This window comes from Phyllostomus hastatus, unplaced genomic scaffold (genome assembly GCF_019186645.2).
Source record: "Phyllostomus hastatus isolate PE091 unplaced genomic scaffold, TTU_PhHast_1.1 phas_scaffold_78, whole genome shotgun sequence".
In the NCBI taxonomy this organism is placed as follows: Eukaryota; Metazoa; Chordata; class Mammalia; order Chiroptera; family Phyllostomidae; genus Phyllostomus; species Phyllostomus hastatus.
In genome coordinates this window covers 49,189,620-49,205,407 of record NW_025334041.1, presented here as the reverse complement: position 1 = coordinate 49,205,407, position 15,788 = coordinate 49,189,620, and the positions used below count along the sequence as shown (strand labels likewise).

The window sequence follows — 15,788 nt, the reverse complement described above, 5'->3', positions numbered from 1 at the left end:
AGATTATCAAAGATAAGGCTTTGGTTCATTTATTTTTAATGTTTCATTTTCTCCACCTAAGAAAGCCTAATTATAAAGGTAAAGCTAAAGCCTCTCCATCAGGCTAAGCAACAATAATTAGTCACAAAACCACTACCTAAAATGTAAGATGCCATTTAAATAGGAAAGTGGAGGGTAGTCCTGTACAATAACCATAAACCTTATGTTTCATTTAAAAAAATTTTTTTAAGGAATTTTGAATCAACCTTGTGAGTGCCCATTTGGAGATCTTCCTCATTATCACAGCCTTCAGCTCTAGCAAAATCTTCGGCATCCTGCCATTCCTTATTGCTCCCCTTATGAAAGCACAGACGTGTGCCTAAAGTTTAAGTAAAAAATAAATAAATAAATAAACAAACAAACAAACAAACAAACAAATAAGTATTAGGTATGTGACAGTGAGCTAGACAAGTAAGCAGTAAACAAAGTCAAGTGTAGTTTTCTTCTCACCTTTCAAAAAACAGTGCCAAGCAGTTGAAGGCCAGGAATTGCACCATCCCAAATCATCATCATCTGAGAGGGAGGACATGCAGAAAATGCCAGATTCTGACTCACTATTTGCCTGTGAAGAATAACATTATAAACTTCATTTTAAAACATAGCTTGTTACCATCAGTCTCCATCTCAAGCTTTCAGGCTCTGTTCTTACCAGGGTATAAGTTAATCATGCTAAACTTAAGAAAAAATACACCTTCAAAACTGAAGTTTTTGAAAGTTTTAGTTAATTATATATTCCCACTTGTAACAAACTTTCCTAAAGGTTAATAGAGCTGTACACAGAATCAAATCCAGATCACTAGCAGAACAGTGAGACATACTATTTCCTATCTGTATGTACTTCAAGAAACGTTTTTAGAAAGGGAAAGTTGATACATTAAAACTGTTGTGCAATCTTTATAAACGTTTAATCTCATGAATAAACTCACCCTTTCATGTCTGACTGGTGTTTCCTCCTTCCAGTGGGGAGGGAAGGCAGGCTCACTCTTAGAAGAAGAGGACACAGGTGGAGGGCGTGCATAGGAATGTAAACTTTTGCTAGTAGCTATGATGTGTACAGGAGATGATCTAAAATAAGGAGGCAATTTTAACCATAAAGCATCATAGGTACTTAAAGTAGATTTTTGTTTTTGATGAAAAAAATTTATATTCAAAATGCCAATGTTATTACATATAAGACACCAATGGAAAACACTAGTAAAGACATCAAGATTTCATTTATAGTATGTTGTTCCTTAACTTCTTACCCAAGCTCTTCTCACTCATTTCAAAGCTTTTTCAATATTAGACAATGTATTTTAAACTCCAAATTACTGTTTCACTTATTCATTTTTATATCAACAAGTACGTATAAATGCTCCCTATCCATTTATTTCCCCTACTGAGGCAGTTTTAAGTCTTAATATGAATGAAATCTATGCTTAACGCAACCAACACGGAACTCTTATTTACCAACCATAACTGGACACTATTTTCCTTGTTTTCTAATATAAATGTTGAAAAGCATTTACACATAAGGGCTAATTATTTTCCCCCAGGTCACTTTTTAGAAAGTAATCCCTTGCCCAATTTTCCCCTCAGAAGTCTCTTTACTAGACAGTGCTCTCCTTAGAGTGCTCATGTTCCCAAGAACATACTAAGATCCTTCCTCCACAAACAGATCAACTAGCTAGCTATTCACAGAAGGGGTAACAGGAAGAAGCAAGCCTCTAACGGATGTCCAGTAATGTGTACTGACATGGGAGTTTGGAAAGCAGCAGAAAGTAAGACTACGGGGTATATCTGTCTGAAGGTTCCAAATAAGAACAATTCTCTGAGACGCCAAACAGGGATTTGGTCCTTAACAGAAAAAAGTTTATGCGTGTTTGTATTATCGCTCTTTTTAAAAAGGGGAGCAGGGACATCTCACTTTTCAATTCTTCCCTTATTTCCTGAGAAATTTTATTTGCCCCTCAATTTTAATTTTATCATTAACCTTTTTCACTATACCTTTGCTGAAATTATTTTTAAATAAAGATCTGTAAAACTTTACTGTTTTCATGTGCACATCACTTCTTAAATAAAAACCCCACCAATTTCCATGCATTTGAGCATATTCTCTAATCAATTTTAGATTTCGAATTACAAATACTGAATATTTCATCTTTGACTAATTTCTTCCTTTTATCATTTAGAACTTTATGAAATATTAGAGAATGGCCAAACTGCTAAAAACTCCTCATTCCTACCCTTATCATTAATAGAAAGAATGAGTTTTATTAGTTCTTCTATTTAACCATTTAAGAGAAGTAACTGCTATGTTCCAAAACGTATAGTGGCCTGCATGTAAACACGCCTAAAACACTAATACCAATGGTCTCTTCATCCCTTTATCTATGCAGAGATAATATAATTTTACTTGTCCTCAACCCCTTGGTACTATATAGATACAACTTCAGACATGCAAAGCTCAGTAACTAAATAGGTTAATAACAGGCTACAAGAGGCTGCATGAACAGCCACTGACAGTATTAGAAAGCAGACGATGCCTCTTAGTCTTGTTCCCTAGGAAGAAAGAAGGGAAGCACAGAAAATACTACAGAGAATAAATTTACATCTTCAGAGAGACACTCCTTTATTTACAGTTTTATTTATATTGCTTTTCTTCTGAAGGGTTTACTCAACTTTCCATGAACTATATTATTAATCATCACCATGAGTCTGTGGTGAAAAATGGAAAGTATTATCTGTGAACCAGAAAGGGGAAAAAAGAAAGCCCAATAGTAAAATCAGGGTTGTGATGGTTGTTGCTTTTAAAATTTTTATTTATTTATTTTTAGAGAGGGGAGGGGAAGGGAAGGAGAGAGGGAGAGAAACATCAGTGTGTGGCTGCCTCTCGAACACCCCTTACTGGGGACCTGGTCTGCAACCCAGGCATGTGCCCTGACTGGGAATCGAACCAGCAACCCTTGGTTTGCAGGTCAGCACTCAATCCACTGAACCACACCGGCCAGGGCGCTTGTTTTTTTTTTAAATGTAAAATAATTTTTAGCTTTTTGACTATTAAGACTGTAACAAAAACTGGGACTCTAAAGGAAATAATACTTTAAAAGGCAAGTTTTTTTATACTGTGGTAATTTTCATGGAATTAAACTGGTTAACTAAAATGAATTTGCTCTAATGAAGACCATATCCTGATGAATAAAAGCAGAATTAATGGGTTGTAAGAAAATCAGTTTTCACACCTAAAAAATTTATTTTTTAGCAAAGAATTATACTAACTTAAAGAGCATTTACCAAAATTGAGTTATTTCTATATCACCTAGTATGAAATTATGATCTATTGACCCCCATGAGTACAAATCTGGGCATTTCTCCCCCCTACTACCTATCGTATTTATCTGTATCTTTTTACATAAATAATTTTATGATTTTAAAAATAGTTAATGAAATATTATCCACCTAGATCCCTCTAGAAATATTGTTTGAAAGCTGCCATAATTTCATAGGACAACTTATTTTCTTAAACCCTAGTTGAGGTGTATGAAACAGTGGTTTTCACCAACGGGAGACTAACTTTTATAAGTTGACAATTTTAAGATAAGCTAATTTTAGTATTAGCACATAGGTTGAGAACCATAAGGTCATGTACATGATAAGAAAATAAACCTAGACAAAAGAGGAACTGAACTTATGGTTGATACAAGTTGTAAAATATAATGTTTATTATAATCACAGTTCTTTGGACAAATACAATTTTATTTCAATAGGTAGAAATACAGTAACAATAAGATATTACTTGGTCTGATGTATTTTCTAGTGACTTTAAAATATTTACAAATATTCTTCACTATGCTGTTTCGCATCACTTTTATCTAATTCTCAGAGTACGAAATCATGTTATTGAGTAAAATAGCTCTTTGATCAATATAAGAAGCTTAATTCTGATAACTTTACTTCAATCCTAATTTAAGTAAACCATTCATTAAATGGTTAATAGCACTACTTTTAAAACTAAAAAAAAAAATTAATAGCTATTTGTAATGATAGAAGTTTTCAATAAAAATGTAGTTTTCTTACCTGTTGTAAAATGAGCACTGCATAAGTGGACTTTGTGGACTGGTGGCAATATTTGCTAATTCTGTTAGCCAATCCACCTCATTTTCACGGTAAGTATTTTCTGATATGTCTGAGGTATTTTGGTTCCAAGATGGTCTTGGATATTCTTGATGTGAAACATCTGAACTTAGCTGGTATATGGCAGATTGGGTAGGATCACTTTGAACAGCCTGAAGTTCAGGAAGGTCATCTGCAAAAAACACACTCAACATTATAAAATGGAAATTACTAAAACAGGACAATACTATAATTACAGTTGGAAGAGAAATCTTCAAATTTAGCCAAGTAATTTTGTGACAGGAAAAGTATAAATTCAAAAATTTTTTTGTATGAAACAAGCTTCAATTTTAAAAAGTGATACCTAGAACATTAAGGGTAAACAGAGCTTAATAGAAAAGTGAATCCAATAAATATAAATGTTGTAATAACTTCACTACCTAAAGCATGTAATTATCACAAACTATTCATAAACTGGAAAAACAAGGTTTGTATTTCCTGATTTTCCCCCCAGGTTTTTTACGCTTTCCTGAGGAGTAATCCATATACGACTACAACATTTTTATATGAACACATTAATGAGGAAAAAGGCATTTTATGTGTGCATATATGTACTCATCATTCACATACTTTTATTAACCTGTTATAGATTACTGCAATAATGAAACAATTTTCAAAGATGAGATAAAAATCACACATAAATTTTTAGGTACTACATATTCAACTTTATATATGACAAATTATTTACTGAGAAATTCTGAACTCAGTAATATTTATTTTTTCCTGTAAATATGTTCCTGATAGGTACTTCATGATAGACTTTTACTCAAGAGAGAAGACGAGAAGTACTTCCCACATACCACTCACATGTACACACCAAGGCTATGAACACTGTAAAGAATTCTATAAAATTAAATTCTAAAATATTGAGGAAAAAAATACACAGAGAGAAAGCATCTTGCAGACCTTAAAACTCTTATGAAACACACATTTACACACTCTACAGATGCCTGGTTCCCTTCAATGTATGTCAAGAAACTCTTCCAGCCACTATAAATGTACTTACACATAACTCCTATTCAGGCAAATATTCCAAAAGAGCCTACTAAAACTGAAATCCCTTGTTTAGAAATACTGATTCAGGATATCCATTTACAAAACTGAGTAAAATATATCCCCCCCTTCATTGAGCAACCAAAATGTCTTACCAACTTGATATACCTCTACCCTATCATTCTGCTACAGCCTCTTCCCTTCATTTCTCCCCCCGCCCCCGCCCCAATACTATAAAGAGCTCACTTCTTTAAGTACAGGAAATTAACTGCTTTTAACTTAAGTCATTTTGGATGGTATAAACTTTTGAGCCCCCAAACTCCCAGGCCCTAAATTCCTGGTTTCCTCCTGAAACCTAAAACGTGACGGTGGAGGATCAATTACACGATTAAAGTGGTGTCTTCGCTCAACAATAACTACTACTCAATGAATTATAGTGCCCAGTAAACTCTTGGCATTCAACATGTGTATGCCCAAGATGTTCGGAAATCTCCAAATTCCCACACAGCACTACAGCATATAATCTGATCTCCTCTATTTCATCTTCATAAAATGAGGATAATCACATCTCAGGGTATTTGTAAACGTTAGAAAAACTACATATTAAAGAGGGGGGAAGCCTAATTGAAAAGCTGGGCAGCAAGCCAAGGTTACTCATTAGCTGTTTACTCTTCAACATCTCAAAGGAATACAATTCAAAAGTGTATCTCAACAACCCTACACATTTCTACAGGTCACATATCTTTGGAGTAACTCAGCAACAGTGATAACCACAAATAGCAGACCTTCAGGTTTCAAGGGTGCACTAACAAACCAGACATGAAGAGTGGCCAAGGATAATTTACTGAGCTCACCTAGGATGTTTAAACACCTTTTGAAAAGTCACACAGCAGGGTTTTGCTAAGGTGTTTAACAGCTTGATCTTTATAAGGCAGGGTAGTATAATAATCTGTAAATGAGTCTCTATGATAACCATAAATAGTTCAAATTTATGTTGGTTTTAAGTAATATTTTTATAAGCAATTAACAAGACAACATTGAAAAATAATGTATAAAACTTTACATACTTTTTAGCAGTTCAAGGTAGGCCACACATGAAAATTATCTGAATTTCAGTGAGATTCCTAAAAAGTTTTTAATTTTGTTTACCGAGCTCCATGTGTTCATCACAGGAGTTATAGCCGGGAGAGGACGGCAAATTTTCATTACACTGCAGCAACTCCAATGAGTCATTCATTCCTGAAGCTCTCTTGTCCATTACCAGCAGGAGTTTCTGTACTGCATTGGGCATCTGATTTGTCTTCACTTCCCACACCATGTTATGGTGCTCCGACTTTAAAACAAAAAAATAATTTAAGGAAAAAATGTCAAGTCATGTGATCTGAAGATTATATAAGTATAAAATCAATCGGAAGCATCACAATACTATACCTTTAACTATACATTTCTATTTGCATCCCTATCAAATCCTTTCTACCATGATGACTCCCTGATATCTTGACCCACCATCCATGTAGTGAGCACTAAATTATACCCAACCCCAAAGGACCGTATCTTGAATTTATAAAAGTCCTTTCTTCTAAATAACAATATAGTTTTAATCAAACATCTCTTTCAAACCCCAATATTGAGACCAACAAACCCTTTTTCTAGCTTCTATTTTCAAATTTAAAAGAAAATTAACACTTTCCTCGGTTAAATTCAAAAAGACTAAAAGAATATTCTATTTATTTGTTGAAGATTTTATTTTAATTTCTATTTACTGTGTTCATTATTTTGTTTTCATATCTTATGAGAGTAAACAAGTTCAACACTCTTAAAATTATATTCTGTAAAGAACATTTAAGACAAGTTTCTTAAAATGGCCATATATCACACTTCTCATGAAAATAAAAATGTTTATATGTCTTCTTAATGAGAATTTGGGGCCTAGACATAATAAAAAGACACCTGTCCTTCTGACTAGGCTATTATTTCTAAAAAAATGAATACTACTCAAGGGAGATTTTGCTAATAAATAGTATATCTACTTTCAAAGCCAGAAAGTTATCACAAAGAAGAAAATAACACAGGTTAACACAATGAAATAATTTGTCAGGGGAGTCCACCAACTAAATTTTGTTATGAAAATAACAACTTTTATACTCTTGCCTTTGGATGTTATCAAACTGGTTTATTTAACACAAGTGAGAGAAGCAGCAGGATTTCCTGATTTTTCAGGCTATACTCCAAATCTCATTTCCAAAAAAGTTCTGAGCTAACAGGACATACACAAAAAAGTCTGAAAACATAGTTTTCTCTTCAAAATAAATGAAACATATTGCTGTTAAAAGTCATTAAAAGTACCCCAACCCAACTAATCAAAAAATGAAAAGATGTTAAATGCTTAATATTGATACTAGAGCTTTCTAGGTCATGACATACTCACCAAAAAACACTGGCAATACTAATTTTTTTCTTACAAAGGCATTTTCATCTTTTAAATTATGAAATGTTTTTCTAACTATAAAATACAATCACTGTAGCAAAATTTTAAAAAGCATACTTTTCAAAAAAACTTTAAGTATTTCTAATCAACCAACCGGATTTGGATACCGTTAACACTTTGGTGTATTGTCTGCAGTCTTTTTCACACAGGTACCCATGATCATATTTTTCTTCATATAACTTTTCCTTTACATAAGTTCATAAGCATTTTCCTGTGTCATTAACAAATACCCACTTTAAATGAGTAACATACATCATATGGCTGTACCAAAATTAACTTATTCCTCCTATTCCTGAAGATGTTTTTTCATTATTCTTAAAACACTGCATTTACATTCTTATTTTTTTACAATAGTATTTGCTTAGATCTGATTATTTCTTTAGATTCCTAATAGGTGGATGGCACTTAAACACCTCCCTAAGCTTCTTGACACATACAGCCAAACTGCATATTGCCTTATTTTATTTTCTAATATTCTATTTTGGGTGCTGTCTGCATACCTCAAAAATGACCCATATCCTGGACATGCTTACAGGGGTGTCCAACCTTTTGGTGTCTCTAGGCCACACTGGAAGAATTGTTGTTCTAGGCCACACATTAAATACACAAACACTAACAAAAACTAATCACCATAAAAAAAAAGAATTTAAGTAAGTTTACAATTTTGTGTTGGGTGGCCTTCATAGCCATCCTGGACCTCATGCGCCCATGGGTTGGACACCCCTGCTACAGCCTTACTCAGTTATCTACTGTATGTTTTACTAAGTAAAAGGTAGTGAAGGGCACTGGTTTAAATATAAGATAGCATGGGTTTTGATTCCAGCTTGATCACTTATTAAATATATGACCTAAGTGACTGAACTTCTCACTCAGTATCTTCATATTTACAGAGTTAATGACACCTACCCAACTTTTCTTCTAGAATAGTTGTAAGGAGGAACTGAAACAAAGTAAGTGGAAATAATGTAAAATTTCTTTAAAACTTTTATTTTATTTAGAGTGACACATAGTTAATTTATACATATTTTGGCCAATTGTCCTAAGTAGAACAGTTAACTGAGACAGAATAGTTCATAACAGGAGACAAGACAGCTGTTCAGCTTCAGCAATTTCCTCTCTGGGAATATTATAAAATATCCAACATATCTTAATAAAAGTCATGTGTCATGCAATTACTTTGGGCAAATAACAATTTATCTAAAATACATTTGAGGCATTTGCAAGAAATTTCACATCTTCCCAGTTTAGTATAATCTATTATGTACTGATTAACCAGCCTTTATATAATGAGACTGATTAATCAGTACATAATATAAAGTGGTTATAGCAAATCTGCTTGGGGTATAAGAATTTCCTACAAAACGGGTGGCTACAAAAAATAAGATGAGTAACACAAACTGACTTAGGTAAAAGCCTGGGTTATCATTTTGTTGGGAGTACTATACATTTTCATGTGTCACAAGGGTTAGGAATCACTGATAGGGCTAAGTTAGCTTGATTTTTGCAGTTGAGAAGATAGAGGCTTAGAGTCATGATTTTGGCCAGGTGCAGTGAGTGAGCAAGTGAACTAAAAATGATTGCCAAATTCCTTTTTACTTAAAATACATATATTTACTAATTTAATATACACTTACATTCAAGACACTAGTTTCTTTTTTTCCCCCCAAGACTTTTATTTATTTATTCATTTTTAGAGAGGGGAAGGGACAGAGAAAGAGGGAATGAAGTATCAATGTATGGTCGGCTCTTGTGAACACCCAACTGAGGACCTGGCTTGAAATCTAGGCATGTACCCTGACAGGGAATCAAACCGGTAACTCTTTGGTTTGCAGGCTGGCACTCAATCCACTGAGCCATACCAGCCAGGGCTCAAGACACTAGTTTCAATGTTAGCATTCAATGGTGAATCATGAATCTCAATGAATCTACTTTAGTAAAAAATGACCATAGTTCTACAGATCAGGGCTTTGCTATGAATGAGTAAAAGAAAGAAAAGGTGGTCTCGGAACATAAGAAATGCACATGACCAAATGCACAATTAGTGAAGTACTGGCTGAGAGGACACAGAATCCATCATCACCAGAAGGTAAGGTAGTCTTGTGTGTATTGTGGTCATGGATATTAAAGCTAGAAGGGTAGACTGAGATCAGAATCTTCAATCCTAGTGCAGGAAAATTGGGGAGTTTTTTGCAGAGAAGAATAAGGACTCTGAAATTAGGCTATCTGACTTTATATATCAAATTTGTTATTTACTATATTCCCTGAACAATTTAAAATCTTTATGCCTTGTTATAAAATGGAAGTAATAAAAGCATCTACACCTCATAGGTTGTTTTAAAAACACAACGAGCTAATAAATGTAAAAAGCTTACAACAGTGCCCAGCACAGAGCAAACCTGAGTAAAGTGACTAGTATTAGCTATTATCAAACAATGGGGAACCACTTAAGATTTTGGAATAGAGGTCTGACATTCACTTCTATACAAAATCATCCTGAAACACTGTATCAGTATGCAAGAACATCTGTAACAAATATTTAAGGGATAGTGTACTAAAAACACAATGTATTAACTTTCCAAACTTCTATCCATGTAAGCCACCTGCCCCCAGCTTCCTCTGCAACAGTTTGTTATCAGTATGGATTCCTTACTTAGTGATGCCTAAGACATAAAAGGAAATGAGTCATTCTATAAACTCTTTACATATAGATGTGAACTGCTTAAGTCACCCCAGCTTTAATCTTAAACTTGAAAGTTTTCTTTTTACCTTTATGAAACTCAGGTTGCCCACACGTATACATCTTCTCAGAGCTAGCCTTAAGTGTATGAAATAACACTGTTCTTGGGGTCCATAGAAGCAGTGTAGCAGCTTGTCTGCCTTCCCCTCACCCTGTAGAGCTGATTTTCTTTCTTCCCACCTAGATTTTTTCCTATTAACAGGTCTTGCCTTGTCCACCAATCACCATTTATAATTCACTAACACCTCCTTGCAACTATCATTTCTTCAGTTCCTAACCTTATCTACCAATATCCCATCACATGGGATATTGGTAGATAAGTAAATGAAGTAAAAAAAATTAATTTTGAAAGAGCCACCTACAAATAATAAAAGGGACCAAATAAATACTTGTTGAACTTGAGTTCTATGCAGTTGCATACCTTATTGATGCTGGTTATCAAAAACTGGTCTTGAGATAATGGAGATTTTGCAACTGTAAACCTCAAGTGGAAGGCAGACTTAGTCAAAAGACTTGAATTTCACTCTTGTAGACCATGTCACCTTGGGTAGGTCATTTAACCTCAGCCTCACAGTACCTCTATGTACTCACAGGGCTTGTGTGAGAATTAAATACATGACAGCAAAATTCGAACCCATATACAAGCTTAAGTTTTTGGTTCTCATTTTTTTGGTCAAACTATTTGGGGGAAGCGAGGCCTCTGATTACATTAAAGGAATGCCAGAAGAGTTCATACTCAAAAATATTGCACTCCCCCATACATTATACCAATTAGACATTCACTCTGATAAACAAGTTCCTCTTTCAGATACTTCCTGGTAGAGCTAAACCCATTGTTCATTCATACTTTTGTATTCTACTTTGGTTACTGTAAGATTCATGTATAAGTATATATGTTCTCTCTTCACTAGAACACTGATTCTCAAAAGGGAAGAGTGACATTCTGCAGCTGTGCTTTGAAATGTGATGTTACAAATTTTCATTGGGTGGGATTGGTAAGACTCTATTGCTTTTGTTTAGCATACTTTCAGAAGTACAGGGTCACAACATCTTAAGTAAGAGACTAAGAGAGGACCAGAAATAACTAAGTTTCAGTGAATGGAAGAGAAGGAAATAGTTTTTCTAAATGCCTACCTACTCCATGCAGACCATTTATTTCCACAGTTTGTTTAACCTTATATAGCCTCACAACAGCTCTGTGAACAAAGTATTATTATGGATGAGGAAAACAGGATTCTGCCAACTGAATGGGACCATTTTCTTTTTGAAAAGAAATGAGAAAAATGTCAAAAGGTATAGATCAACATAAGTTAGACTACGTCCAAGTGCCTATTCTACCCCGAATCCTTCACTGTCCATCCTTACTATAAATTTCACAGAAAGAAGTTCCTATATGCTCTCCCCTAATTCTGAAGGACCGTATGTATACCAAACTCAAATTTTTTGTGAGCGAAGGGTCAGAAGATAATTTGCAATGAATTTGCATTTCTAGCGTGAGAACTGAGGTACTTAAAAATGGATTATAATTCTAAACTAATATGAACCTTCATAATAAACTATATTAAATGCAGCTTTCTACGACCAATAGTAGTCAGGGACCTTAAAGCAGTTCTTCCCGAATTATTTTCCATGAAACTTCTAACAAAAGATTTCAAAGAAATGTTTCAACAATTTGTTTGCCATTATGCTGGGGACCCACACGCACACCCCAGCCAGGGGTGGTACTTTTAGTAAAACATACTACTGTAGAATATTACTTACCACCTACCTACGTGGCTGAAGAATCTAACCTCTATGCCTCAGTTTTCTTATTTGTAAATGGGACCAGAACCTGTCTACCTAACACAATTACTGCAAGTATAAGAAATACTACATCCAGCCCTGGCTGGCGTAGCTCAGTGGATTGAGCGCAGGCTGCGAAGTGTCGCAAGTTTGATTCCCAGTCAGGGTACATGCCTTGGTTGCAGGCCATGACCCCCAGCAACTGCACATTGATGTTTCTCTCTCTCTCTTTCTCTCTCCCTTCCCTCTCTAAAAATAAATAAATAAAAATCTTAAAAAAAATAAAAATAAGTAAATCTTAAAAAAAGAAAGAAAGAAAGAAAGAAAGAAATACTACATCCCACATGATTACCTGATTCCAAAGCCCTCTTGCATCAGTCACTGCTGCCCAGACCAGACTCCTTGCCTTTGCTGGTCAGTACAGAATCACATCTATACAGATTCTTATCAATTCTGAGCTGATCTGACACAAAATGCTGATATTGATGAAGATAATAGAAAACCCACAATACATCATCTACAAGAAGCCATGCACAAACCTGTTTAAAAGAAAGCTATCAACTCAAACACTATTCAAGATGAGTCATTGTAGGAGAAACTTGAAATCTAAAATTCATACATGAAACTTGTTTTCCTAAACTTAACTTAAATTCTAAAAATTCTACATGACCTATGACAACTTGTGAAAAGTTTTTCTAAGCTATTTAACTTTTCCTGAGTAACTTTTAAATATGTATAACTATCTGTTTCAACAGAAAATTATTTTTCTATTTTCTATGGAAAATGATAGTATAAATTATATATGAAGCACCAAAGTAAATGCAGACCAAAGTATGAAGGAATGTATTATCCATGTGTCAGGCAGTTAACAAGAATATTTTTTCTGAATTTTGTGATATATACAGTATCTGTCAGCTTTAAATTTTGTTTAGATTTATATTCATTCTAAGTAAATATTCACTTTCATATTTAAAATATACTACATGCAAAATACCTGGCATTGTCTCATTAACATGGTAGTAACATAATTTTTGACAGGAAAAAAAAAATCTTCATTTCAATCAGAAATACAAGACACCAGCTTGAAAATCTTCCTCCAGGAAATCTTCAGGGCTTAGCAGTTTATTCATTCATTAACCCCAGGCCATATATATACCACCTCCACGGAGCAGAAGTCCAAAAAAATGAAAATATAGTGGAGAAGACCATTCTTTAAAGTGACAGTCCACGTTTGAAGTCTGAGAAGTAGGCACTTTGAAGCATGGAGGATTGTGGGGGCAGGTGTGCAGTAAAATCTTGGGAGAAGGTAACCTTTTAACTAACTTACGTAGAAGTGAACAAAGTTTAAGAAGTGAACAAGGGGGGATGGGTTTTCCAGACAGGAAAAAAAAAAAAAAGGTAATTCGGCTTGCAAAACTACATAAAATGGACTAGAATGTGCAAATTTTTGTTCTATAAATAATGTCGTCAGAACAGCAGTATTTTGCTGTAAAGTGGCTTCCTCAAAAGCATAAAGTAACTCGAAAACTCAAGAGTGAATTTAATTATTTTGAACATAATTTAAATTTCCTTAAAACTTGCTAAATATTGCCAACCCAACAAAACTGGGTAGTTTAACCAAGGAAATAAAACAAGATCCTAACACTCCTGGTTAGTAAGGTTAAAGCAAAAGACAATAGAAAAAAGTAAGCTAAGACCAAAAATTCTAGGAATACATTACAATGGTAGATTATCAATAGGTAAACAATAGAAAAGTATTCACAAATGTTATAATTATTTTAATTCTCAAAAGTTAACTTTAATTTCAAAACCACTGTTCGGAATCATCTGTTACGGGTATTCAGGTGGAAGTCTTATTAGGACTCCAACACTTCCTAATATATATCACTCCCTTTTACCCTTCTGTTTTATGGCATCGGTCACATCCTAAGCTAAAAACTATTGAGTGCTGTCCTGCTGTCAGTGCTCCTTTTAAAAGCGATTCCTGATGAAAACTTCCTGAGAATTAACTCTAAGTATTGCAGAAGGCACAGAAGCGAGTAAAATCCCCTAAACAGTACGCAGCATTCAAACAAGCTAAAACCAGGGACCCCGCGGTCGACTTCGCCTGCATTCCTTTTTGTTTTAATCTGCCTAAGGCAGCAGCAAAGGTTGGAAGGCGGAGACTGGAATCGCCAGCCAAGTCTCGGCTCTCGGTCACAGAGGCAGTGCCCGCAGCTTCAAGCCAAGTCCATCCCCCACCCTCTTTCGCCATTCATCGCGTTCCCCCTCCCCTCCCCCCATCATGTGACCGCAGCCTGGACTCCAGGCTTGTTTTTCCCCTCCGCTCAGCTCCACCGCGCATGCGCCTCGGAGTCCATTCATTCGAACTGCGTAACAATGAGCCCCGGGGCCCAGTGGCTCCGCGAGCTCCCCAGCACCGCTCGAGCCCTTCTAAGACCCGAATGAGGAAGCGCCTCACTCGAGTCCCTCATCCCCGGCCGGTGTCCCACCGCGGGCCAACCTCAGACCCTCCACCCACGTGCGGTGGAAGTTGGAAATCAAACTTTCCTGGACAGCCCCGGCGCCGCCTCGGTCCTTCCCCCGGCCCAGAAACCCCCCCCACCCCATCTCCGCACCAGGTCCGGCCACCCACCGCGAATCTGGTTCAGAACTAAGTCCTCGCCTACTCCTCCCCGCCCCCGCTCGCGCCCCCCCGGAGCCGCGCGGTCCCGAAGCCCCAGGTGAGCTTGCGCCGGGCGTCGATCCATTGGGTTCGCAGCGGGCAGCTGCTGACCGGTTAACTGCCCCCATCGTGAGGGAAGCCTTTCGAGGACGACGAGCGCGGACCCAGCTACGCCCGGCCGTCCGTTCCCTTCGGGATCCTGCCCCTCCCTTCCCCACCCCCACCCCTTCCCGAACTAAAAGACAACAAACCCGCCGCAGAGTGCGGGCAGCACGGGCGCGGGCGGCCCTGGCCGCGACAACACCACCAGCAGCTCGCGTACCCCCTCTCCCACTGAGGCCAGCCTCCCCGGTGCGCATTACTGTTCCCGTCTCCGCTCTCACTCTTCAACCGAAACTTTCCTACTTACCAAACCCGTCGCCATTACCAAGTCTTTCAAGCTTCGTCTTCCCCCTCCCCTCAACCCCCTGGGGGTTGAGCCTCCTTCCAGCTCTTTCACCCTCTTATTGGTCTGTGGAACTGCCACTCGATCCTTTCCCTTCCCCATTGGGTGATACCGAGGTCCGTCTCGAGGGGCGGGCTTGTGTTGACTTTTATGTTGTGTTTATTGGAGAAGATGGCGTGTCAGTCACTAAAATAAGCGCTTCGGATTGGATTGCTGCCGAGGCTCCAGGGACCCACGCCAAACTTTGCTCCCGAAATGGATTGTGGGTTCGTAGTCTCAGCATTACTTCTGCTTCTGGGAAGCCGCGTGCCAGAGGAACCGGTTGGACTACATATCCCAGAGGTGCGTGAACAGCGAAGTCTTGATAGTAAACAAGAGTCATAGGGACACGTGTATCAGCTCGTTTGTTTTGGTGTCTGGGACAAAAGGGAGGAGGCGGAGGAAGGGAGCGTTTTAAGGCTTTGGCCTCTTCTCTTCCTCTCGACTG

The 15,788-nt window shown here is 36.9% G+C and overlaps 1 protein-coding gene across 1 annotated transcript in view; it reads right to left on the bottom strand.

The window, feature by feature from the left end:
* HBP1 (HMG-box transcription factor 1) overlaps positions 1 to 15,374 on the bottom strand; it is a 31,808-nt gene extending 16,434 nt beyond the window's left edge. Inside the window, exons 1-6 of the mRNA XM_045828436.1 lie at positions 15,266 to 15,374; positions 6,334 to 6,517; positions 4,096 to 4,324; positions 966 to 1,104; positions 490 to 601; positions 246 to 358 (exon numbers count right to left, since the gene is read on the bottom strand). Coding sequence (XP_045684392.1) covers positions 246 to 358; positions 490 to 601; positions 966 to 1,104; positions 4,096 to 4,324; positions 6,334 to 6,517; positions 15,266 to 15,280 — 792 coding nt within the window. The 5' untranslated portion in view covers positions 15,281 to 15,374. The remainder of the gene's footprint in view (positions 1 to 245; positions 359 to 489; positions 602 to 965; positions 1,105 to 4,095; positions 4,325 to 6,333; positions 6,518 to 15,265) is intronic.
* Positions 15,375 to 15,788: the final 414 nt, after the last annotated feature.